Source organism: Aquila chrysaetos, chromosome 7 (genome assembly GCF_900496995.4).
Source record: "Aquila chrysaetos chrysaetos chromosome 7, bAquChr1.4, whole genome shotgun sequence".
Taxonomy (NCBI): Eukaryota; Metazoa; Chordata; class Aves; order Accipitriformes; family Accipitridae; genus Aquila; species Aquila chrysaetos.
This window is the reverse complement of record NC_044010.1, coordinates 3,775,362-3,799,133: the sequence shown is the minus strand read 5'-3', so window position 1 is coordinate 3,799,133 and position 23,772 is coordinate 3,775,362. Positions and strand designations below refer to the sequence as shown.

Below are 23,772 nucleotides of genomic sequence, written 5' to 3'. Positions count from 1 at the left end.
CTCACACCCCTCACACACCCCTCACAGACCCCTCTCTTCCCCGCTGACGGCCAATGGCAACCAGAGGAACGGACGAGCCTCCCTCCCTCCCTCCCTTCCTCCCCCCCCCCCCCCCCCCCCCCCAATTCCCCCGCCATTTAAACCGGGAAGGTGCGCGTGCGCCGACGCCCGTTAACGGCACCACGCCGGCCGCTGCGTTTCCGCTTCCCTGGCGGGCGCGCCCCTCCCCGGCGCCTGCGCATGAGCGCCGCCTCGCGCCTCCCGCCCTTTCCTCCTCCTCATCCTCCTCCTCCTCCTCCTCCTCCTCATCGCCGAGGGCCCGGCCGTTGCTCCCCGCCCCGGGCCCGGGCCGGGGATGCGCTGCTCGGCGGTCCCTCGTAGGAGCTACTCGGCGGGCGGGGAGCGGGATGGAGGTGGAGGAGGCGTTCCCGCTGGTGGGGCAGATGGGGCCCTACCAGGTGTATCTGTGCGTCCTGCTGGCCGTGCTCCTCCAGGTGAGAGGCTGCCTCCCTTCCCGCCCCTTTTACCAAGGCTCCTGTGGGGGAGGCAATGCCGGGAGGGGTGGGGGGGTGTGTGTGTGTGTGCCCACCCCGGAGTGTGGGTGCTGTGGGCGGTTGTCCTCTCAAGCGGTTGGGTGGAGGTGCCTGGTGTGAAGGTTGGTGTCGGAGGTCTTCTGCTGGGGGCTGTAATTGGTTTTTTGCTCTGGATTTAGCCTTGCAGCGGTTTGCTGTGCTCCTGGGGCAAAGGTGACCCCCGTCCAAAGGCGGAGCGGACTTCTGCGGGGTGAATTTGGGGCAGATGGCTTGATGCGGTCTGTGCTGCGTTGCCTGAGAAGTTATGCCTTGTGTCGCTCGGTGAGCAAATTGGGAGTATGCGGTTTGTCAGGTGAAGGGCTGGTTGAGGTGAAGTTAAAACGGGGATTTCCATGCGCTGCACTGGACGACAGTGACTTCTGTCAGAGACTCTGCTGGAAATCCTACACAACCTACAGTTAATGGCCCAAGCTAGTGATCTCTAGGTTGTGTGTGGCTTGTTTGTGGTGGAAATGTTTGAAAAGCTACAGCTGGTCACTGATACCTCTGTGTGCAGAAGCTCTCATCAAATCAGCTGACAGGCCATGACTGCTTATGGTACTTTGATTTGCCTTAACTTTTAGAATGTAGGGGCAGTGTCTCTACATTAGGTATTTGGATGAGGCTTTACATTTGCAGCAAGGGAGATTTAGGTTAGATAGTAGGAAAGGTTTATTTACTGAGAGGGTTGTCAGATATTGGAATAGGCTGCCCAGGGAAATGGTTGAGTCACCATCCTTGGAGGTATTCAAAAAGCGAGTAGACAGGGTACTCCAGAACATGGTTTAATGGGCATGGATGATGGTTGGACTCGGTGATCTTGAAGGTCTTTTCCAACCTAAATGATTCTATGATTTTGGGTAGTCAGGTTTGTATTCTGAGATACAAACCTGCAACTCTCACGTTTTGTGATGAAAATGGAGTCCAAAGTAACAGTGGAGTGCTATAATACCATTCAGAGACTGCATGACCAAGTGATGTGTTCTGTAACAAGGTTTGTAGTCTTTACCTCCAGCTTTGCTTCATCTTTGTGCCTATTCCTATGGGGGTGGGGAGGGGAGATGAGAACAATATGTGCACCTTCACAGTTAGACCTAGGCATATAGTTTGAATCTGGCAGAAGTTTGGTTTACTCCATGTTAATGCTTCAAAAACTTAATTGTAGTGAATTCAGCTAGGCTGACAAATGCTGGTTTATGGCCATTGTGGAAACTTACCAGCTGCAGGAGGGAAGAGGGAAACTTAAGTGTCCTCCTGCCTCTGCTGGCCACTATTTTGTAGTAATCAAGAACTTCCAGTCATGAACCATGAGACCGAAGATGTCTTCTCCTGGCAGCTAGGGGACTGACAGAAATATTAAGAAGCTTTGTGAGATGACAAAAGAAAATTCAGATGCCCAGTCCTGTCAGTTGGGAATTCTGTACTTGGTTGCAAAGCTATTTAGCTGATTAATCCTTTAAAATTGGATATTGCTTAGAGCTTGTTCTACTGTCTGACTGGCTGGAAAATTTGTATGCTCACTGAAGACTAGGGATTAAGGAAGCAATAGTTATTTTTTTCTTCCAGTGCTGGTCATGTTCTGGAATGAACTACAACAATGACAAGTGCTCTGTATTCCCCGAGTTTTAAGTAGTATGGGTCAGCTGTTCTGTAATGCTTTTGTTTGTTTGTTTTCTTTTTAATGGATTAACTTCATTTCTCATGGGTGAAGTAAACAGAAAGATCTTTACAAATCCTGGAACTAATTCAGAGTAACTAAAGAAAAAAAGGTACCAGGTTTGCAGCTCTGGGTTTTTTTTGTTTTTTTCTTATCATGTTTTCTTAATTCTTGAACTTTACCAGTGAGCATAACCCCCTGACTGATGTATTTTCCTTGCTTCAGATCATGCAGGCGCAGGAGTTTGTAAAGGATTTAGATGTGACGCTTGTTGTCTTTCAGTCTGTGAATAGATTTAGACTTACACAACTGGTTACTGCTTGGGTGGTTGATTGCTCTCTGTGTTCCTTTATCGGTGCCAAGTTACATAATGTGTCACTGAGATGTGCAAGAGCAAGACTGAAGGCAGGTTCCACGACTGGTGTTAAGTCTTTTGTCTGGTTTATCGTCAGTCTTTGGAGGATGGACCCAAAGGTAAGTAATGTATCTGGTGTGTGTGATGTAGAATTAGGTAGTCATGGGCTCCTTTAGTGGATTAGATGCGGCCGGACACTGCAGAATGAGAAGTCCTGTTAGTCTATGTCACTGGCTTTGCCATGGACTCATTATTCCATTTTATTGCTTATTTCCCTGTCCCTTCCCATGTGCTCCCTCAGTTGGCTTATATTTTCACATAGGCCTATTGGTATAAAAAAAATTCCTAGGTTCTTAAAGGTAAGAATGCCACATGGGTGAAACCTATTTTTGTCTTTGCTCTGTCAAGTCCCTTCATCTCTGATGCTAATGTACTGAGCTTAAACTTTCTGCTTTCCCTGCCCTGTAAGATTCCCAGCAGATGTTCTTGCTTTCCTTGTAGGCTTTTGTGCTTTTTCATCTCTGCAAGTTTCTAATCTCTTGAGTTTCATACTTTATATGTATTTTCCCCTCATCTTGGTGTTTTTCTTCTCATAAATTTCTACAGTAAACTCCTTCTACCATGTAGCCTTACTGATATGCCAATGTATCTGTCTCTGAATTCTAATTACAAACATGGTTTAGCTCACAGAACTTCTTTGAGGCAAGTTGTACCAAACACTTAGGTCAATATGGGTGCGACTTTCCGCATGATAGTCAATTTTCATGTGGGCTTGAGTGAACTGGTACTTGACCTGTGGAATGAGCTTCCTGACACTCTGGCAAAAGACCTCCAGGTTGCTTGTAGTCAGAAAAATGGTTTTGTATGTCATCAGTGTAAAACTAGATTAAGTGTAAGTCTTGTGGGCTACTTCTTTCATCTTCTTCACTGATTTGTATTAATCCTCTGCTACCTGATGCTGTTACTCATTAACTTGTTGAGCTGGTACTGTATGCCTGGCTTATTCACTACCAACTTAATAGGACTTTGGAAGACTTTTAGGAATGTTCTGTAGCAGTGGTTACTAATTATATAATGGAGTGACAACAGCTAATGTAGACCAACATTTTTTCCAAAATCTATTACCCAAGGACCAAACTTACCTGAAGAATGTGGGGATAGACTAATGATGTGAATTTGAGGCTGGATTAGTCTTGCATTTCCAGTGTATCTTTAAGAAAGTAAATGAGTAATAAAGGGAGCTGATAACTCTTAAAATACTGAGGACTTAACTTTGAACTGAAAGTAATTGCTTGACACCTATTGATTACTAGAAAGGTGCTCACTACCTTTTGAAGAAATTACATTGAAGCATTATTAAAGAATGGTGTCTTTTGGTGTTTGTTTAGTGTGTCTAGCAACATTAGACAAAATCTCGCATCTTGATCAGATGCTTGAGAGTGTACAAGCATATTAAAAAAAGTTTCTTGGTCTCTTGTGACTCAACATACAGGGTTGAAAGAGGTTTGCCTTTGACAGTGAATCTGAACTACAGGATTCCAAACTGAACCTGCAAAATGTGAGAATGGAAGTGCATCCTTTCTACATTTCTATTAAAAGTTTTTTTAAAAACATGTTAGAGTTTAAAAAAAACAAAATGTTAGGGTTTAAAAGGGAGGTGTTGTTTGCACAGCTGAAAAAGGCTTTGCCTAAAGTTGGGTAATGTGAGTTGCATAGCAGTATGGATAATTACCAAGGGTGGTGTTTCCCTCCGTCTTGGGGACTTACTACTAACTGAAGAGAAGGTGGAAAAACAGCTAAGATAGTAACATCAAGTTCCTTGAATAATTGTTTTAAGGCAAAGGCATTTTTGATGTAGTGCAGCCATAATGAGTGGTGCTGCTAACACCTCTGCACTGTTGGCAGCAAGATTGTGTATGACTTCTGTCATTAGGGTATCCCAGTGCAGAAAGCTGATCTTTAATCAGCCCATCTGCGCAAATGTTTTGAGGGAAAGCAGATTCTGGGTCATGTGACTTAAGTAAGGCAGGTTCATCCCAAATCTTTAGAAATAATTCAAAAGAAGTAGTGTCTGTCTTCAGATACAATACAGATGTGATCCCATACATAGCCTTGTTTAGCTGTTTCTTGACATTTCTTATCTACCCCATACACGTTCTACCTCTTTAATAGCATGAGACATTACTCTGTAGTTGTAATAGTAATGAAATACTTTGTCAGTGAATCTTCTTTTAACACTTGTGTTTGCGTGAGTCTATTAAGCTGTTCTTTGAACTAGCCAGAATTGATCATAAATTGGACATCTTACTCCCAGTCCTTGACGAGGTATACTATTAGGACTTTATCTGAATAGAAAGTGCAAAACAAATCTCAAATTAGTGAACAATTTAAAATGAAGGTAAGAGATGGGTATTATACAAATTGCATTACACTTTCTAGTATAGGCTGCTGAAGGTGTTCCAGGAGCTTCGTGACAGGCATGCTGTTTACCCAAAGTTACTTGCGCTGTAACTCAGACATAGTTCAACTGTATGTGTAAGGTGTGTAAGCAAGGTGGCAGATACAAAAAGGATTTATAGAATTGCCCTGTAACCTTCCTTCACTTTGACTACCTCACTGTTTGGCTTTTTTCTTTATGTCTGTGGGAGAAGTAAGACTTCTAAGTCCCTCTGGTTCTCAAGAAAGCTGTTGCAGAATGTGTGTCAAATGTGTGCAGCCACTTAGGTGGTAGGGTGGTTTCAAATGAGGCATGAATACAAACATAAAAAGTAGGGGCCCAAATTTTTACTTCTTGAGGTAACCTGCTTATTCCCACAGCTTTTCGTGCATTGTATCTTACTCAGAACGTGCTTATGCTAAAGGATGGTGTTGCTTTCCTTGTAGAAGTGATGAAGGCTTTTAGAGTAGTTGCATCACTGAATATAATTCCTTGTTCTGATATTGCTTATTCCTGCTTGGGAAGGCTAACTAGGTGGGTGTAAGTATGTAAACTAATCACACGGAAAGATATGCTGCTACTTATTTAGCTAAGAATATTTCTACCTGAAAGTTGGTGTAACTTCTAAGTGAAGACCAATCCTACCATTTGCTCCAATTGGGTGGGAAGAATCTTTTGAGGAAAAAAAGGTAGTTCTTTGGTCGCATGTTACATTTCACTTCAGTGATTTGGATGCTAACCAAGACTCCTTGGTCCTTTAATGGCCTGTAAATAAAACATAGCTGCCAGAAGAATCAGAAATATAGTCAAGACCCAGTGTGGTTGGTCTGTCTGTAATTACTCCTTTCAGATCCTTAACTGTTCCTTAAAAGAAACAATCACTTATCTTTTCTGGTATTAGTTATAACTTTAAAAACATGACTGCAGCTGATGCAGACATTATGCTATATTCTGCAGAAAACCTGAAATAACAATGCTGAGTTGTGACATGCTTCATTAGCAGTGGGGTCCTTAACTCTCAGATATAACACTGAAGTCTAGATTCTAATAACTGCTTACTCACTGATTAATTTTAAGTAGCTAACTTACTATCATTTTTTCCAAAAATAATCCTGAATGGAGGGGGTCATGAATACCTTATCAGCTGCCTACATCTCCATCTTCTCTCAAAATTATGCTGTGTCTTAATCCAAACCAGTGCATCATCCATATAGCTAAGCTTTAAATTTATGCTTGTATGCAGGGGAAAAGTATGGTCAGAGCAAACTTGAGGTGGAGAAGAAACATGAGCTGTAGCTTTGAGACCTTCCCTTCTTTAGCTGCATCTGAACTACAAAATACATGTAGTTGAGTTCATATTTAGGTGGTTCTGAGTGTCTTTCACAATTGCTAGGTCTTCTTGCTCTTCTAATGATTGCTACATTTGCTCTGACACTGAAACCACGTTCTGTGTGTATCCATATAAACACATCTAGTCAGCTTTTGCAATTTAACTTACAAGGCTGACTTCAGTTTCTGTGCAGTTTAGTCCTAGAAGATGCCTGTTCAATGTGCTGTTGTAAAGACCTTAACAGAATTATTGCTGATGGGCATGGCAAGAAGCATGAGTTTTGGGAGAAGCACAGAGAAGTAGATAATCTGAAGGCCTAGTAACAGAGGGAAGGCAGCAGATTGTTCTGCCTATTTAAAAAAAAAAAACAAACCAAACAAATGAAACTTCTTCTAAAAAAGTGAAGGCTACATGCTGTGTAGAGTGCAGTGCTCTGGGGCTCTTTAGCTGTGGCTGAATGCCTTGCTTTTGCAATGTCTTTTTAACAACTGGGAGTGGAAGGTGCCTGGGAGGCACCGTGTCAGTGGTGACTGGCATCTTTATATGGAATGTGGGTAAAACATATGGGGAGATATTTTCAGATTATTAACAATGACTTTTTTGTTACATTGAATATTTTGTGCAATGGGATGGTATTTGGATTCAGTGGAAGCTGAAGCAATCCCATCTTCTGCTATTAATCAAGATGGCTTTAAGCCTGGCAAACTGTTGAAACAATCCATCTAGCCAGTCTGTCCTCTGAGCACCTTCAGAAGATGAGCCTGGGAGTTCACAGGCGTAATTCTACTGGACAGGATGGATTAAGAATATTTGTATTATGACACATCATCTCCCTTTCCTTCTTCCCTGCCCATGTGTACACATGGTCTCTAACTTCCCGTGTTTTGTAGGCAGTAAATTACCTGTATTTTTCCAGTAGCAAGCCACATCATCAAGGCTCTTCTCACTGACGCGTCCTCCATTTTAGAGACTCTAATTTCCTTTTCTCTCAGGTGATAGAACTGGCAGATGTGTAATTGAACTCAGAATAATTGTTTCCAACTTGCACATGATTGTTCCTCTTTATTTCTGACCCAAATAAAGTTTTGTGCTCTCAAATGCTTTTTTTGTTTAACTGGCGTAGTTAATATAAGTACTTCTATTTATAGGTAATGTAGTGCTTCATGTGCATTGTTTGTGTTAAGTAAAACCTCTGTTTGCTTTTTTGCAGGTACCAGCCCGGTGGGACTGAAGTCCCTCTGGAGCAATAGCATCTGTTTTCTAGGTCTTGTCTGTTTACAATATGATCTCTCAGTTTGGGACTTAACCTGGTTAAACATTTGTGTTTGTGTTCACCGGTCATTTTCCTAATCCTGGTGGGCTTGGGGGGGAAAGGGTGTTAAGATTATTTGCCTTATAAGGCACAATGAAGCTTTCGAGATCCTCAGGTTAAGAAAGCTGAAGAGAATTGTATGTATAGCTTATTCCAGCTTTCTGTTTGTGGTATGCTGTTCAGTTATTGGTGTCTTAAAAAATATATAGAGAAAGACCAGAGCTCTTCAATCTCTTTCAATTTGCAGACCTCCTACAGGTGTCCCACTGAAGATGTGGAATCCTTGCACAGTAAATTTAAGACTGCTGACAGCATTGTGTTTCTTAATTATTTTTCCCAGAACATTAAGTAGTAATTTGGGGACTTCGGAGGCCTGTAGGCTGTAAGTTGATTGGTTGCTGATTTAGCAAGTTCTACCACAAAATTGGAAAACTGTTCTTTCAGTTCTGGACCATGATGTTGCTCTGAAATAGCAGTAAACCCAAGATTTTTTTTTTAAATTAAAAAAACCCAAAACCAACCAAACAACAAAACACAAGTAGATCCAATTGCTTATCCTCAGGCAAGTCCTTAAAATGAATAAATGAATGAAAGCAGCTTATACAAATGTCAGCAGTGTCTTTTAGTGTGGATACTTAAATAGCAGAAACTTCTGAAGTAATCAGTGTATGCTTTTATTGCATCTTTTTACCAAGTTAACTGCTTTAGTCATTTGGTAGTGAGGAAGTCCAGGCACAGCCTAGAATGAGCTCTTCTCATAGTCTTAGCAGAACTCCCTCTGTGAGACCAAAGATGCTTACCCGATGTTCTTTGGCAGTGTCCCAAGCCAGTGTGCTAAGGTGTGAACTTTGATCTCTTATGATGCTGGCTGTGACTCAGATATGTTGATAGCCAAAGCAGGCTGGAAGATACAGAGAGAAAGAGGGACAAAGATGAAATGCAGACAAAAGAATAATCATGCTTGTGGAAGCAGGACTAAACTCTGCCTGATATTTGTCAGCCCACAATCCTTGTTTTTGTTTTTGTTTTGTTTTGTTTTTTTTTACCAGCAGCTGCTGACTTTTTCTTCATGTTATCCTGTAAGGCTCTTGAGACAGTTCAGTCATGGGCTCATTTGTAGTATATTCATAGACTGGAATAGGAGCTTCTGGGACTTTTTTGTTCTCCTGTAAGTCCTTTACATAAGAATGGAGTGGCACTTCTGATGTGTTACTGATGAAACTGTATAGCTGGTGTTCAACTGAGGAGTCTTGGCATTTGATTGCACACTAATGTAATTTAACTTTCTTGAATATTCCTGTTCAAGCACAGGTAGTATTTATAGTGCTTTTCATTAATTTTGGTTCTTGGTTCTTGTTTATTGGCTTGGTGCTCTAACTCACCAGTGTGTAAGCATTTTTGGCAGAGAGGAACTGGAAGTTTACGTGTAGGTATTTTAATAAGGCACCTAAGCTTTCTTTCTGCCTTCTGTTTTTAAAGGTAGAAAAATAATACTTCCAGCTTCCTTATTCATGTTTAGAGGCCTGTCAACCTATGATGTGAAGGTGACTTTACTTCCCTTGCTCAGGGTGATCCAGTCATAGCAGTGGCAAGTCCTGTCGCAGCCCTTTTATATGAGTACATGCTAGATAAGTATGTTTGCCTCTAAGTGTTGCACATAGTCCAGCATACTACAAAAATGCAAATGCTTTAGGCTATACTGCCTGAAGTGGTTCTGGACTCGTTTTCAGTCTACCAGCATGCAGTCAGCTGCTGTGCTACCTGTTTAAACATATAGTAAAACTTCTGTTAATTTCTGCCACTGAACTTGATGCTTTGTAGGGCAAGTCTGTGAGTCTTTTTCTCTGGGTGGTGTACTTAGTAACATACCAGAAGCATTGTAGCACCTGGCTACATTCTAGGTCTCTAGCAAATTCCAGATCTCTATAGTACCATGTGCATTGCCTGTACCTCTTAAGTTATTTTGAAGAAAAAAAAAAACAAACCACGTACTTGTGGTCATTTTTAATGTTTCTGTGGTAGGTAGCATGCTAGGTGTTAATTTATTCAAGAGCCTGGTATACCGCAGTAGAGGAATCCTCCTGAACTCTTTTCAATCCTGTAAATTGTTTCATCTGTCCTAGAGCAAACCGTGTAGATAATCGTCTTGCAAGATTTTGCTTCAATACGAAACTGACAGCTGACTTAACAGCAAGCTCATTATCTCTATCTGTAGCACTGCAGAGAAATCCAGCTTGCAGGAAGTAATAGCAACCTATCTCTTGATGCTAAGTTTTCTTATTTGTGTATTCTGGTGTTTGGGAGAATGGGGTGGTGGAAGAGGTAGAAGAATCTTGTGCTATTGACACAATTTAATGAAGTATGCATACTCAGAGTTAAATTCACTCATGTAATCTTGTGTGAAGAATATTGTTTTGTTCTTGGAGAACGCTTTGTGGAACTTTGTTTTGACTTTCCTTTGTCACCCTCTGCATTCCACCTTCTGTTTTGCTCTCCAGTTATAAGCAGACTGACAAGTAGTCTTGGGTTCAATGACAATAACTGAGAAATCTCAAATGGTATTAATTTACCTAGAAATACTGGATCTCTAGAATGGCACTAATGACAAAAGTGCAGAGCTGAAATTACTTCCCTAAATTTTGCTGGAAAAGATCACTTCTGCGTGTTGGCAGAAAAAGGGTAGATTCATTTTCTTGTGATAGACTACAAAATAATTATTAAAGCAACTTGAGCTGAGGAGGTGAGAGCCTAGGTATGTATCCTGCAGTCCTATCACCAATGCTATAACCAGTTTTGTCATCATTAGGTAGGCAGGAGTACAGGTACAAGGTGTGTGCAGGGTTCCCATGGCCCTGTCAGGCAAAGGTGTGTACACAGGAGTTGGCTATTTGGACTACCTTTGCAGAAAACTTGTATAATGAAGTTATTTGCTCTTGAGACTCAGATGTTTGCCTGTGCTGATGGGAAGTAAAGCAGGCCTTGTCTGTGTGTGTATGTGCTGTTTGGTGGCAGCAGTTGCTTGACTAATCTGCACATGTGCTGCCTGGCTGGTCTGAGCAGAAGGAGCACCAAACCCCTACTGATGCCATTGCCTGCCAAAGTGATACTGAGCATGAAACAGAGTTGATGTGTGTGTTTGGATGTTTGGAACAGAGAAGGGGAAGCTAGGGGGACGTTTTCCACAAACCTGTAGGAAATGAGGCTCTGAGAGTTGCAGTTTGATGTACAGTGTTAGATTTCAATGTTGATGTTGAAGAATTCTAGGATAAAGCTGTGTATGGGCTTGGGCAGACTTTGGACCTTTTTCTGTGGATTCTGGAGGCCTACATTGTAAGGTTGAAAACCTCTGAATTGGGTAGGTTTCTCAGTTTCTCTACAGAAACCCTAAGTTCTTTCAAAATATGTGTTGACTTTCTCATTGCACAGGTAATAATCAACAGTGGTTACATTCTTCATGGGGAATATTTCCAATCAGAGTGGGGCTGGGTTTAAGTGTCTGAGAGATGACATTGTGTTCTGCACATGGTGGTTCTTCGCTTTGTAACTACAACATAGCCTTTCCTTCTGTCCTAAGGTGTTCTCTCATTGCGCTACTGAGAGGGGGAAGATACATTGCTAGAAGAGTGTGTTGTTAGCAGCAGGTAAAAATTTTCCAGCAGAAAGATGTTTTAGGGCTTTCCTACACAAGACTTGGTGGGGGGATCATGTGAATTTTAAGGCAAATCACGCTTTTGAAATAACTTGGAGCAGATGAGATCATCAGAGTTTCAAAAATAAGGTGGCCCTCCAGCTTTTCAGCTGCTTGTTATGGGTTCAGGAAAAAATGACTCTAATCCTAAAATGTTACCATCTCTTAATTGTAGGCTTCTACCAGAGCCAGGTTCTTCCTTAATTTCTGTCTTTCCTCAAGGTGCAGTTTTAATGTATCTGTATTTGAAAGGTCAGAAGTTAGAGGCGTACTCATTATTTTGTTCAGCAGTGAATGCTTCAGATGATACTTGTCTAGAATGACGAGGCTGGTTGTGAATTGCTAATAAGCTGATTAAAAAGTACTTCCTAGTAGAATTTAAGTCTTGCTTTTGTTTTTGATTTGTGCTTCATAATGGGTAAATTATGAGGTCTAAAAGAGTTTCTTAAATTATTTTTGTGTATTTTCATTATACATAAATGTAACTATTTAAGTTCTTCCTCTCCCTCCCTTGCTAGTCTTATTAGAGATTCTACATTTTTCTTGGTGTTATTTTCATAATAAATTACTTCCAACAAAGCTGGTCAAGACATTCCAGGTATTCTATTAATATTAATTTTAAAATGTTAATTTTAAGTTAATTTCAAAATCTGTTAATGAAATAGCTATAAATGGCTAACTAAAACTCCTTCTACTTACCAGAGACAGTGAAAGTTTACAGGTTATTAGCATGTTGCCTTTTAATAAATCTCCTTACACCATGGACTTCTAATCTAGACAACTATAACATTTTAACCTACAGAGAATATAAACAAACATGAGAAACTTAAACCAAACTAACAAAACTCTCAGCATTTCATCCTCAGTGACTATAAGCTGCTGCCTTCCTCCCCCTGTGCTTGGTGTTCATCTTGATTAATACAGATCAGTGCAGCGAATTTGGTGGGGAACTGTTAACATCCATGCAGAGCCAATTAAAAATCTTTAATGAATAGAAGGTATACATTAAATGACATAAATTTGACTTGACTTGCACTATATGGGTTGTATAACAAATGAAAAATGAAATGCTTTGTTTGCCATGGTGTGTATAATGTAGCCATTTTATACCTTATAAAGTTGTTTGATATAATATTTCTATTCTGATTTGATAGCATTTTATATTGATTACCAGCCCACACAACTATGATTGCTAAGTGCAAGCATTTTGAATTCTTAGGGGGGGAATCTCCAGATTCATTAACAGAAACCCCTGCCTTTTATTTGAATGTTAAAAACTGTATTCTGAATTTCTTTAAGTTTGCACTTCATCTTATTTAAGACTACTTCTAGAAAACATTTCTGGTCTTCAGAAGTGTAAATTTTGGGGGGTGTTTTGTGGGTGTTGGTTTTGTTTTGATTTTTCAATGAAATGAAGAAGGTTTACCATACCTGTTAGTGAAAGTACAAGGCAGATGATCACTAGGAAAAACAGCCTTGTGGCAGCAGTGACTCCAGTGAACTTCAGTATAGAACAATACTATTTGATAACATAAAACATGTTTCCATCTTCATACGTTTTTCTGATTCAACAGATCAATTGAAAGTGTTTCTGTCTTTGTTATATCCTTGCTTGCTGCAGCCACTAGGATGCTTAAGGCTGGATTTTTTTATTGAAAAAATATCTGTAGTGTTTCTTTGTGTGCCTGCAATCACTTATTTTTTGATTTAGTTTTCTGTAGCTGGGGTGGGTTTCACCCACAGCAAAAATGAAAAGTGTTATGCTTTCTTTCTCTAAACTAAATGCCTTGAGGATTTAATTTCCTGAACTACTTCAAAAATATGTTTATTATGTCACAAGACAAAAGCAAGGATGTTATCACTTAGTCCTGACATGGATTGTCTGAGAGAGTTGGAATACAGGGATGCACCACAGATCATGACCTGTAATTCTCATGTCTCAGTAATTTCAAACTGTTCTTGAGAGTACCGTATCCATACATCCCTAGCAACATGGCCACTCAGCTTTGTAACACCTCTTTCCCCATGTAATCTTAGTCATTGCCTTCTTTTGCAGATGAAGTCTTTTCTAGATAGACAATGGTGAAAGTAAGTTGTTATTTAGTTTAAATAATAACATAGTTAACAGATTGTGGTTTTTCTTCCAAATTCCTTTTGATATTCAATAATTCTATATTTAAAAATGGGAAGAGAATGATTTTTTGAAATATTTACCTCCTGCCACTACAGTAGCAGTTTATCATGTAGAATGCAAAAAGCTGCTGATGGAAAGGACATGCTTTCAGGTAATAACTTGGGCGTCTCTGTTAATTTAGTAGTAATTCTCATTCAGACCTGGGTGTAACTCTGCTCAGCTGTTGAACGGAATAGGATTATGTGGTGTTGCTTGCATCGGAATTCAGAGGTCCTCAGACTTTTTTTTTTGTGCCTATCTATGGTCTTCCCAGTTTTGAGAATTATTTATGTAGCAGCTTTCTGAGAGAACACACTTCCTGCTGGTACATTTTTCCCAAGAACATACGGAGGAGGTGCTGGGAGCAGAGCAGGGACTGTATTCAGGAGGTAACTGAAGTGGGGTTTGAGGAACGGAGTGGCATGGCTGAGGGTTTTTTTTAATGGAGGTAGTAGTAGCCAGGAGAAGCAACAGAATTTTTTTTTTTTTTTTTTTTTTGGTCAGGAGCTACTGTGCTGAGTTACTGTTCTTCAGTGAGGGCTTGTGACAAGAGGCATTGTCATTTGGAAGGGGGGGGGGGGTATGTCTTTGTTGTTGCCAGCAACTCCTTTTGTCTCAGAAGATGTTGTCTGTCTTCTGTTGCTGAACTCGTGGCAATTCTATGTTCAAACAGGTCTAAAACCACTGGGTTTTTAAGATGGAGTTGTAACGTAGCCTGTTAAAGCAGTGGCCTGTGAATGTTCTTCTGAGCAAGCAGCAGTGACCCAGCTCTAGACCAGGCTTGAAATGTCTGGGTTTCCAGCAGTTGTATTTATTCTTTCCTAAACAAAGCCAGCTGTTAATTGTGGTATTTAGACCTTGTGTGTCTGTATAAATGTGTAGATATATAAAAAATGCATATGTATGTTCGCATGTATGCCTTTATCTCTTTTTTTTTTTAAGAGCAAAACAGGTTCACAGAAGATTAAAAAATAGGAAAGAATTGATTTTGGTAAAACTGGGAAAGATTAGATATGAGACAGTGAGGAGGAAATTTATTCCAAATATCCAAGTAGAGGAATGAACAACACAGGTGGAAGGAGGGGATATATGGATATATATGGATATATATATATTTATAGTTTTATTTTGTCTCCTTAGTATTACTAACAACTTTTCATGCATCCAGGAGGTGTACTTACTATGTGTGAGAGTTGGGGGGCCTCTGACTGAGGGAAGGGTGTTGGGAGGGGATCTTTTTTTCTCTCAAATAAGCAAGACCGTGGTTCTTGCACTTTTGATAAGTTGAAGTTATGGTTCTTTAGTGTGTGATATTTGGTAGACGGGGGCTATACGTGGCATCTTGTAGTGGTAGAAGGTGAATATAAAATATGAGTATTTTTTAATACTGATTTGATTCAGCCGCAGAGGAAACATTGCTTGGATGTAAGTTTAGCATCTTTGGTTTTTGTCTTTCATGCCAGCTCTATGTGGCCACTGAAGCCATCCTCATTGCATTGGTGGGCGCAACTCCTCCCTACCACTGGGATCTCCAAGAGCTCTCAGCTAATTGGAGCCATAGCAACCAGTCAGTGAGTGAGCAGAGAGCTTTTGGGGAATGGCTTCTGACTGCCAATGTCAGTGAGGTGCATAAGCACATACACTTCAGCAGCAGCTTCACATCAATAGTCTCAGAGGTAAGTCTGAAATGTGCTCCGTTGCCTTGTGTTGAGTAGTAAATCTTATTGCGTTGGTTGGAGGGGCCTGGTTGTACTGCTTCTTTCTTCCATACCAATGCATGTTTTGATTAGCAAATGAAACAGGTGCTGCCTCCAGGTAGGGAACAGGTAATCTATTCATATCTTTACTGGCAAGAAAAACTAGCTTTTTTTTAATGCAAATCTTGACCAAAGTTCTGCTCCAAAACTTCTAACCTTCTTCATGTGGAAGTTATGTATTGGATCCTGTAGCCTGGTTCCACAACTGAGCTGGAATCATGCTATTTGTTGTACTAATGTGCTCAAAATCCCTTATGGACCCTGAGCTCTTTCTGGCCACCTCTTGTGATTCCCTTGCTAAGGTCAAATGCATGTACTGCATCCATCATGCAGTTAGCAAGCAGTGGAGGAACTGGAGAGGAACTGGCTTCTGCAGTCTTTGCAGCTCCAGGTATGAGGGAAGACATGGGCAGTAGGGAGTCAGGTGGACAAAGCAACTCTCCCCGTTCTATCCCAAAACAACTTTTAGCTTTATTGGTGTGGCCTCTGTGTTCTGTAAGTGTCTTCTTTCGTGGTCTAGCCACAGTCCCTACAGAAATGATTCCAGACTCTGCACTGTGCAACACCTGCCCTTCCTGGGGCTTTCAGAATCTGTTAATGTCAAATTGTTCTGTGCAAGAGCCCTATCTGAGTGCATCTGTTACGAGACCTGAATTTAGAGCTGTACAGTTGAGTGAAGTGTAGTACCACTTGATAATTCATGGCTATTGTCTGGAGGCATTAATGCTATCTGAATTAGCCCTGTAAAGCACTTTATTGGTTATAAGCATATTAATAAAATCTGCCAGCTTTGGAATAGTACCAAACAGTTGTGTACAACAGGCATTGCTTCTTATTCTGGTAATAAAGAGGATATGAGTACTTCTGCCACTATTTAAATTAATATCCTAATGGATGGTGGATTTTTTTTTAGCATTATTTAAAGCTCAGTAAGGTTTTCAAACTTCCTCTGCGTTTTTCTTTTTTGCTTTTTAATTTTTCCAAGATTCTTTTATTCTCTTAAACTTGACAAGTCAGATGTGTGTGGAGCCTAGCAATGTTTTAGGACATGAATTTTATAAAGATTCTTAGGCATTTTAGTTGAATGAATATGAAATGCAGGTAAAGAACAAAGTTTACTTGAAAAGTACAAAACTGAAAAAAAAAAAAAAAAAAATCCCAAGGCAACTTGTGTAGATTCTGCTTTGTAGTTCTTTAACATACTTCTCAGTAAAGGCCCATGTGTATAAAAGTCTTGTTGCCTCTCCCATTTCCCACTGTTAAAATAGTTTTTTTCAAAATTTTAGCTGAATGTGTGGTATATTTGGAAGTTGAGTTATGTGCTAAATATAAAGATGTTAGTGAGATCACACTTATTGGGGTGTATCTCATCACTATCTAATTTCATTACTGATGTGTAAAGAAGCTTTTTCTACATTTGAGGAGGAGTAATGCTTAACTTGTGGCATCACTTACTAATAATATGACCATTGCAAATTTACACTGAAAAATATTCTAATGTAAAAAGCTTGATTTATGAATATCAAGCATATACATGTAACATGCTTTATGTGGAAGCCCTTTAGAGGCCTTCTTAGCTGTTGAGATTAATTTCCAGAGCAAATTTTGCTTCGCAACCAAATTATCCCTTAATCCCTGAATGATTCAGAAAGCATCTAATGTCACTGAGTTTCAGTGTTGGCAGTTTTTTTTAATGTTTATACCAAAAGTTAGGGCATGATTCTTGTAGCTTGTATAAAACAAACTGACCATGTTATTTCAAGATAAAATTAATCTCATATGCTGTTATTATACAAATGTATTTTTCTGGGAATTGTTTTTAAAATCTAGAGAAGCTTCAAAAACTGATTTGTTGTCACATGGTTAGTTTTAGAATTGAATTTTGTTAGTCTTGTCGCTTTATGGGCACATTACCTACCGTATCAGTAAACACCTCACCATTAAAGTGACAATTCAAAATGAAGCATATACTGAGAGTAAGCAAGTTATGTTCTTGGAGCTTCTGAATGATTTTGTTTTGTTAGCTCCCTAATCTTGGTGAGGTTTAATTGCATGGCTCTGTTCTCATGGTGAGGTAGTTTATAACTGAGCTTTGAAATAATATAAGCTTTGCTAGAAAGGATATCTAATGGGATTTTGGTAGAGGAAGAGAAGATTATGAGGAGAAGATTAGAGTGTTATTGCAGGGATAATGACATAATCACCAGCTTACCAGCACAGGAAGAAAAGTTGGGTATCACTAAAAGGAAACATTATCTCAGGGTGCAAGAGGAGTAGAAAATTAAAGAACAGAAGATGTGGAGTTTTTAAAATAGAAAAGGAAATAACTTTTGAACAGTGAGAACGTGGCATATTTTCATTCTACAGTTTTGTGGGGGAAAGAATTTCCTGTCAGGTTCAACCTGAAACATTAATTCTGTAAGAAGCAAACATATGAAGATCAGGTTTGTATTCGGAATTGAGAAGAACTGGAAATGACACAAATTACACTGTGAAAAATATGAGTATTTGCAATACCAGAAAACCTGTCTAATGCTACCAAAGTGTTTCTCAGTGACAAGACAGTTCATAAGGAGGAACATATGCAGGGTTATCTTTGGACATCAACCACAATTTTTATTTTTGCGTAGTGTGCCTACACACTGTGGCAACATAGGTCAGGAGGTAGGACTGAGTGTTTTTATGCTAGTAGATTTATGTGAGAAAAGGCAATAAAAGGGAGAGTGGCAGAAGGCTGCAAAAATTACAGTATTCTGAGGGATCTGTCCTTGGTTTCAGAATCAAAGACTGCATGTGATTTGGGGGAACTGTGTAATTGGTTAGTACCACCCGGTGAGTCAGAGACAGCAGTTGTGTTTTGGTGACTATCTGATGCCTGACTGAATGTGATGCTTAGGAGATTTATGCAAAGTTTGATTTTCCTTAAAGTATGTGTCATTCTCCTCCAACTATTAGCTGTTGGTGAATTGCTGAACTGTTTGGATTCTGGTTAATTAGCCTTTTCTTTTTTTTTCCTCCATCCAGTGGTTTTTAATTGGCAACACATCATACAAAGTCAGTGCTGCCAGTTCTTTCTACTTCAGTGGTGTGTTTGTGGGAGCAATCTCCTTTGGCCAGCTCTCAGATCGCTTTGGGAGGAAGAAAGTCTATCTCACAGGTAACCACTGCCACCTAACAAAATGAATGAAGTGGAGGTGTTGTGTCTCTGAAGATCTGTGGCAAGAGCCCAGTTTCTGCTGAGAGCTTGATATGCAGCAGTGAATCATGTGCTGTGATTTTTTTTTAAATTTTTTTTGTCCTTCCAGTATACTTCAGGAATAGAAGTAGGGACAAGAAATTAATATTTGACTATTCAATCACCATCTGAATATCTGGGAGGTGTTCTGGACTTAGGAATCATACCATAAGGACTTACACTCATGCATGTCATGCTCTTGGGATCTCCATGTGTTGCAATTAATATTCCTAGTAACCTGCTAGGAGTATGTTGCACATATTATCACCTGTCAGCATGACTTAATTTTTATGTATTTGTGATCCTCATCGTGTTTTAAAGCTCATAAGCTTTTTTTACTGTCCCCAGATCAGACAACATTTGGAACTTCAAATTTTGTGTATGTATTTATAAAGTTGTGTGTCAATGGATGAGCATGTAGAATTAAAAAATGGATTATTTTTTTAAAGGAACAGCCTCATTCAAAGCAGATAAAGGTGGGCCTGCTATGCAGTGCAAACTCCCCATGTACTGTCCCTGGTAATGTTTCTCTTCTCTAGTTTGTATAGACTATTTTCTAAGAATGAGGGGAGATACCCAGTTCCGTTCAATATCATTATCAATGATCTGGACGAGGGGATTGAGTGCACCCTCAGTAAGCTTGAGATGACACCAAGTTTGGAGGGAGTGTTGATCTGCTGGAGGGTAGGAAGGCTCTACAGAGGGATCTGGACAGGTTGGATCGATGGGCTGAGGCCAATTGTATGAGGTTCAACAAGGCCAAGTGCCAGGTCCTGTACGTGGGTCACAGCAACCCCACGCAGCGCTACAGGCTTGGGGAAGAGTGGCTGGAAAGCTGCCCGGCAGAAAAAGACCTGGGGGTGTTGGTCAACAGCCAGCTGAATATGAGCCAGCAGTGTGCCCAGGTGGCCAAGAAGGCCAACGGCCTCCTGGCCTGTGTCAGAAATAGTGTGGCCAGCAGGAGCAGGGAGGTGATTGTTCTCCCGTACTCGGCACTGGTGAGGCTGCACCTCGAATATTGTGTTCAGTTTTGGGCCTCTCGCTACAGGGAAGATGTTGAGGTGCTGGAGCATGTCCAGAGAAGGGCAATGAAGCTGGTGAGGGGCCTGGAGCTCAAGTCTTATGAGGAGCTGCTGAGGGAACTGGGGTGGTTTAGCCTGGAGAAAAGGAGGCTGAGGGGAGACCTTATTGCTCTCTACAACTACCTGAAAGGAGGTTGTTGTGAGGTGGGTGCTGGTCTTTTCTATCAAGTAACTAGTGATAGGACAAGAGGAAATGGTCTCAAGTTGTGCCAGGGGAGGTTTAGATTGGATATTAGAAAAAATTTCTTTACTGAAAGGGTTGTCAGGCATTAGAACAGGCTGCCCAGGGAAGTGGTTGAGTCACCATCCCTGGAGGTATTTAAAAGATGTGGAGATGTGGTGCTTAGGGACATGGTTTAGTGGGCATGGTTGACAGTTGGACTCTATCTTAAAGGTCTTTTCCAACCTAAATGATTCTATGATTCTATTTGGTCATATATTTAATCTGTGACTTCTGTATGGGGATAAATATCAAGCCATCTTAACTGGAGCCAGACAGTAATTCTGAGTATATGAAAAAATTGTCTGCCATGAACTGAATTTGAAGGTTTGGTACTGCAAATTATGTATCAGAAACCACTCCTTTTGTGTCCCCCCTTTTATGATACTGACTAAGTACTTGAATTTCTGCTCAAACCTGTGTTGTAGTTGTTGACTGTGATTGCTTGGGACAGATGCCACTGAACATCAAGTAAAGATACTGATAAATGCTTCTGTTTTAACTGAAGTACTCTTCTGAAATGAAACCTTTTGCCTTGTTTTCCAGGTTTTGCTCTTGACATCTTGTTTGCCATTGCAAATGGATTCTCGCCCTCGTATGAATTCTTTGCCATCTCTCGCTTCTTGGTAGGGATGATGAATGGTGGGATGTCACTGGTGGCCTTTGTTCTACTGAATGAGTGTGTGGGTACTGCCTACTGGGCATTAGCAGGTAAAGTTTGAGTGCCAGTGTCTTTATTGTCAGAATTTATAAATTTCAGTCTCTCTTACTGCTTGAGACACCCCACAGCTAACACCATAGCAGTTGTGAATATAACTGCTTGAGCATCTGTGTGACCACAGTCTTTGAGCCCGGCTTTGTTTAATACGAACCTTAGACAAGCACAGTGGATGGCTTGGGGCCATTCAGTTTTCTGCATCACTCAAGTTGACAAAGGTCCTGTTGAAACATCCCCTGTGAATGTTACACAGCTAAATACAAATCCAAGGTTCATGATTGCTGAGCTCTATCCATTGGAATTTTGGACTCTGATAAACAGAGCTTAGTGTTTGTATGCTAAATATAAATTCTTTCATTCCTGGCAGTTCTTCAAAAGAAATCAAAAGTGTTTTTATGTAATGGGAAAGTGAGACAACTGTTGTTTATATGTTTTTAAAAAAAAAATAATAAATTGTCCCATGTGGTAATCAACCTTAGAATTTAGAACAAAAGATCCAGACACCCTTAACTGTCTTGGTTGCTAGTGTTGAAGCTGTCCTTCAGATGTGCCTATAAATTGTACTGTTATAGCTCTGGGGCCTGACTTACCCAGTCTGTGACAAGTGCCAAAGAAGGGCTATGCTGAGACTGTTTTAAAACAGGGTATCTTGCAAATCATGAACTACAAATGAATACTATACATTCCTAAAAATACCAGTTTTTCAATGGTTTGTAGTATTTATTTTTACACATAGAAAGCTAAAACATTTATATTTGGAATTACAAGACTTAATTGTTTATGGGGCTTTGGACTTGTATTGATCTTTGCAATTAGATGTAATACTTCTGTCCTGCATGGGTAAATGACAGAATATTCTTTTGTTGAATAGCTGTGGTTTTGTCTGTATCACTCAGTGAATTTTTCTTAATGAAGCGTTAGTTTCTGTTGGATCCCATGTGTTGAGATTTAATGTCCCTTAAAGGTGTCATAATGTTTTGTTTTGTTTTTAATTGTATGTTAGGATCTATTGGTGGCTTGTTCTTTGCTGTGGGAATTGCCCAGTATGCTTTATTAGGGTACTTCATTCGTTCCTGGAGAACTCTGGCTGTTGTGGTTAACCTGGAAGGAACAATCGTCTTTCTTCTCTCTCTGTAAGTTATTTTTCAAACTGAGTTTCATCAAGAAAGATGTCAAAAATAAGAAAAGGAAAAAAACCAAACAAACAAACAAAAAAAACCCCAAAACAAACAAACAAACAAAACCCAATGAGCAAACCAAACAACTAAGTCAAGGTGCCTTTCTAGGATGGCATGAAATGGTGTAATTAAGGTATTTCTCTCAACCTCTACCACCCCATGCTCTGTGCTTTCTTTAAATAGCAGTGCTGCAGTGTTTGAAAATGTAAGTGTACATTGTATTGTATATGCATTATTACTGTAGATGGGAACAGTCTCTAGAGTGGTGTAGAAGCCCATCCTGTTCTTTAACTGGTATATGTAGATGATCTAAACTGTTGTCTGGTATGCTACAAGGCACTATATATACATGTTGAAAGATACAAAAATGTTTTTGTGGTTATGTGATAACATGATGTTTCTCTTACAATTGTGCTTACACAGAAGGAACAGCATCAAAATTGCTTGCACATAAGTCTTAAAGGTGACATGCAAAAGAAAAAATGGGCAGCCTCCTTTTATTTTTCAAATGTGATTAGGAAAGAATAGGAAGAAGGCTTCTCAAGTGTCGTGGTTTAACCCCAGCCAGCAACTAAGCACCATGCAGCCGCACACTCACTTCCCCCCCTCCCAGTGGGATGGGAGAAAAAGTGGGGAAAAGAAATAAAACTCGTGGGTTGAGATAAGAATGGTTTAATAGAACAGAAAAGAAGAAACTAATAATGATAATGATAACGCTAATAAAATTACAACAGTAATAATAAAAGGATTGGAATATACAAATGACGCACAGTGCAATTGCTCACCACCTGCCGATTGATGCTCAGTTAGTCCCTGAGTGGCAATCCCCCCTGCCCCCACTCCCCCCAGTTTATATACTGGGCATGACATCACATGGTATGGAACACCCCTTTGGCCACTTTGGGTCAGCTGCCCTGGCCCTGTCCCCTCCCAACTTCTTGTGCCCCTCCAGCCTTCTTGCTGGCTGGGCATCAGAAGCTGAAAAATCCTTAATTTTTAGATTAAACATTACTTAGCAACAACTGAAAACATCAGTGTTATCACCATTCTTCTCATACCTAGCTCAAAAACATAGCACTGTACCAGCTACTAGGAAGACAATTAACTCTATCCCAGCTGAAACCAGGACATTAAGATAGTAGGGGTTTTGTGTTTGTGGATTTCAGCACTGAAGGCTATAAGATGCAGTGTGCTCTTCTTGCATAATTCCTGACAGCAAAATCTCAGTAACTTGAAAGAAGAAAATAACTTTAGCTGCTGTTTAATCTTAAGGCTTTTTTTTCCTTCTAACATCCATTTAACTTCAGTAACTAACTTTATTCAAAAAGTTCTTTGCTAAAGAGTCAACACATCCTTTTGAAGGAAGCATCAGTACTCAGGGAAAGGTCTTAGAGGCTGTTCATGAGGTGAAAGGCAGAGATGACACTTCTGATATTTGAAAACTTAATGGTGTTTGGGGCCTTTGGAGAAAAATTTTAACTTTCAGATTGATATGTACAATTTTTTTGAAGTGCTTTGTGCTTGGGACTTCAGAGCTGTGCTCAGAGGCCTATCTTACTGTAAGAAAAGATATTTTTTTTTATTTCACATTTCACACTGCCTCCTTCCCACATTGCTTAAAAATTACTCTATGCAGAAAATACTACCAGATTTTTTTTTATCATGGGGAGGAAAACATGTTCCTTTCTAAGCTCTTTTTTTTATAAAAGCACAGAATCACTTCCTTTAAATTTAAAGGAAAAATGTCACTTCTGGTCAGAGGCAAAAATCTTAAAAAGCTTCTGGCAAAAGACTAAAGTTTAAATTAGTTCTGGGAATCTGAAAGTAATAGAAGATTTGTTTTTTACGCTGTGTTGGAGTTATAGGCCTATCAAATGAACAGTACACATGGGGAGCAAGAGCATGACCTTTGCACAGCCTCTGTCTTCCTGTCTGCGGGAGAGAATTTGGGGAAAAAGTTGGAAAATGAGGAGTGGAAGACAACTAGTTGGTGTTACAAAAACATCCTGTGTTACCTGTAGTAATGTGGTGCATCCTTAATTCTGAATTCTCTGAAGA

The 23,772-nt window shown here is 40.1% G+C and overlaps 1 protein-coding gene across 3 annotated transcripts in view; it reads left to right on the top strand.

The window, feature by feature from the left end:
• Positions 1-275: 275 nt before the first annotated feature.
• The window catches only part of SLC22A15 (solute carrier family 22 member 15), a 45,523-nt gene continuing 22,026 nt past the window's right edge, over positions 276-23,772 (top strand). For 2 of the 3 annotated variants that reach the window (XM_030020342.2, XM_030020344.1), the window contains exons 1-6: positions 276-494; positions 2,593-2,703; positions 14,988-15,200; positions 18,306-18,438; positions 20,365-20,529; positions 21,540-21,669. In XM_030020342.2, the coding sequence (XP_029876202.1) occupies positions 408-494; positions 2,593-2,703; positions 14,988-15,200; positions 18,306-18,438; positions 20,365-20,529; positions 21,540-21,669 (839 nt within the window). In that variant the 5' untranslated portion in view covers positions 276-407. The remainder of the gene's footprint in view (positions 495-2,592; positions 2,704-14,987; positions 15,201-18,305; positions 18,439-20,364; positions 20,530-21,539; positions 21,670-23,772) is intronic. The other variant, XM_030020343.2, reaches the window with a different exon arrangement.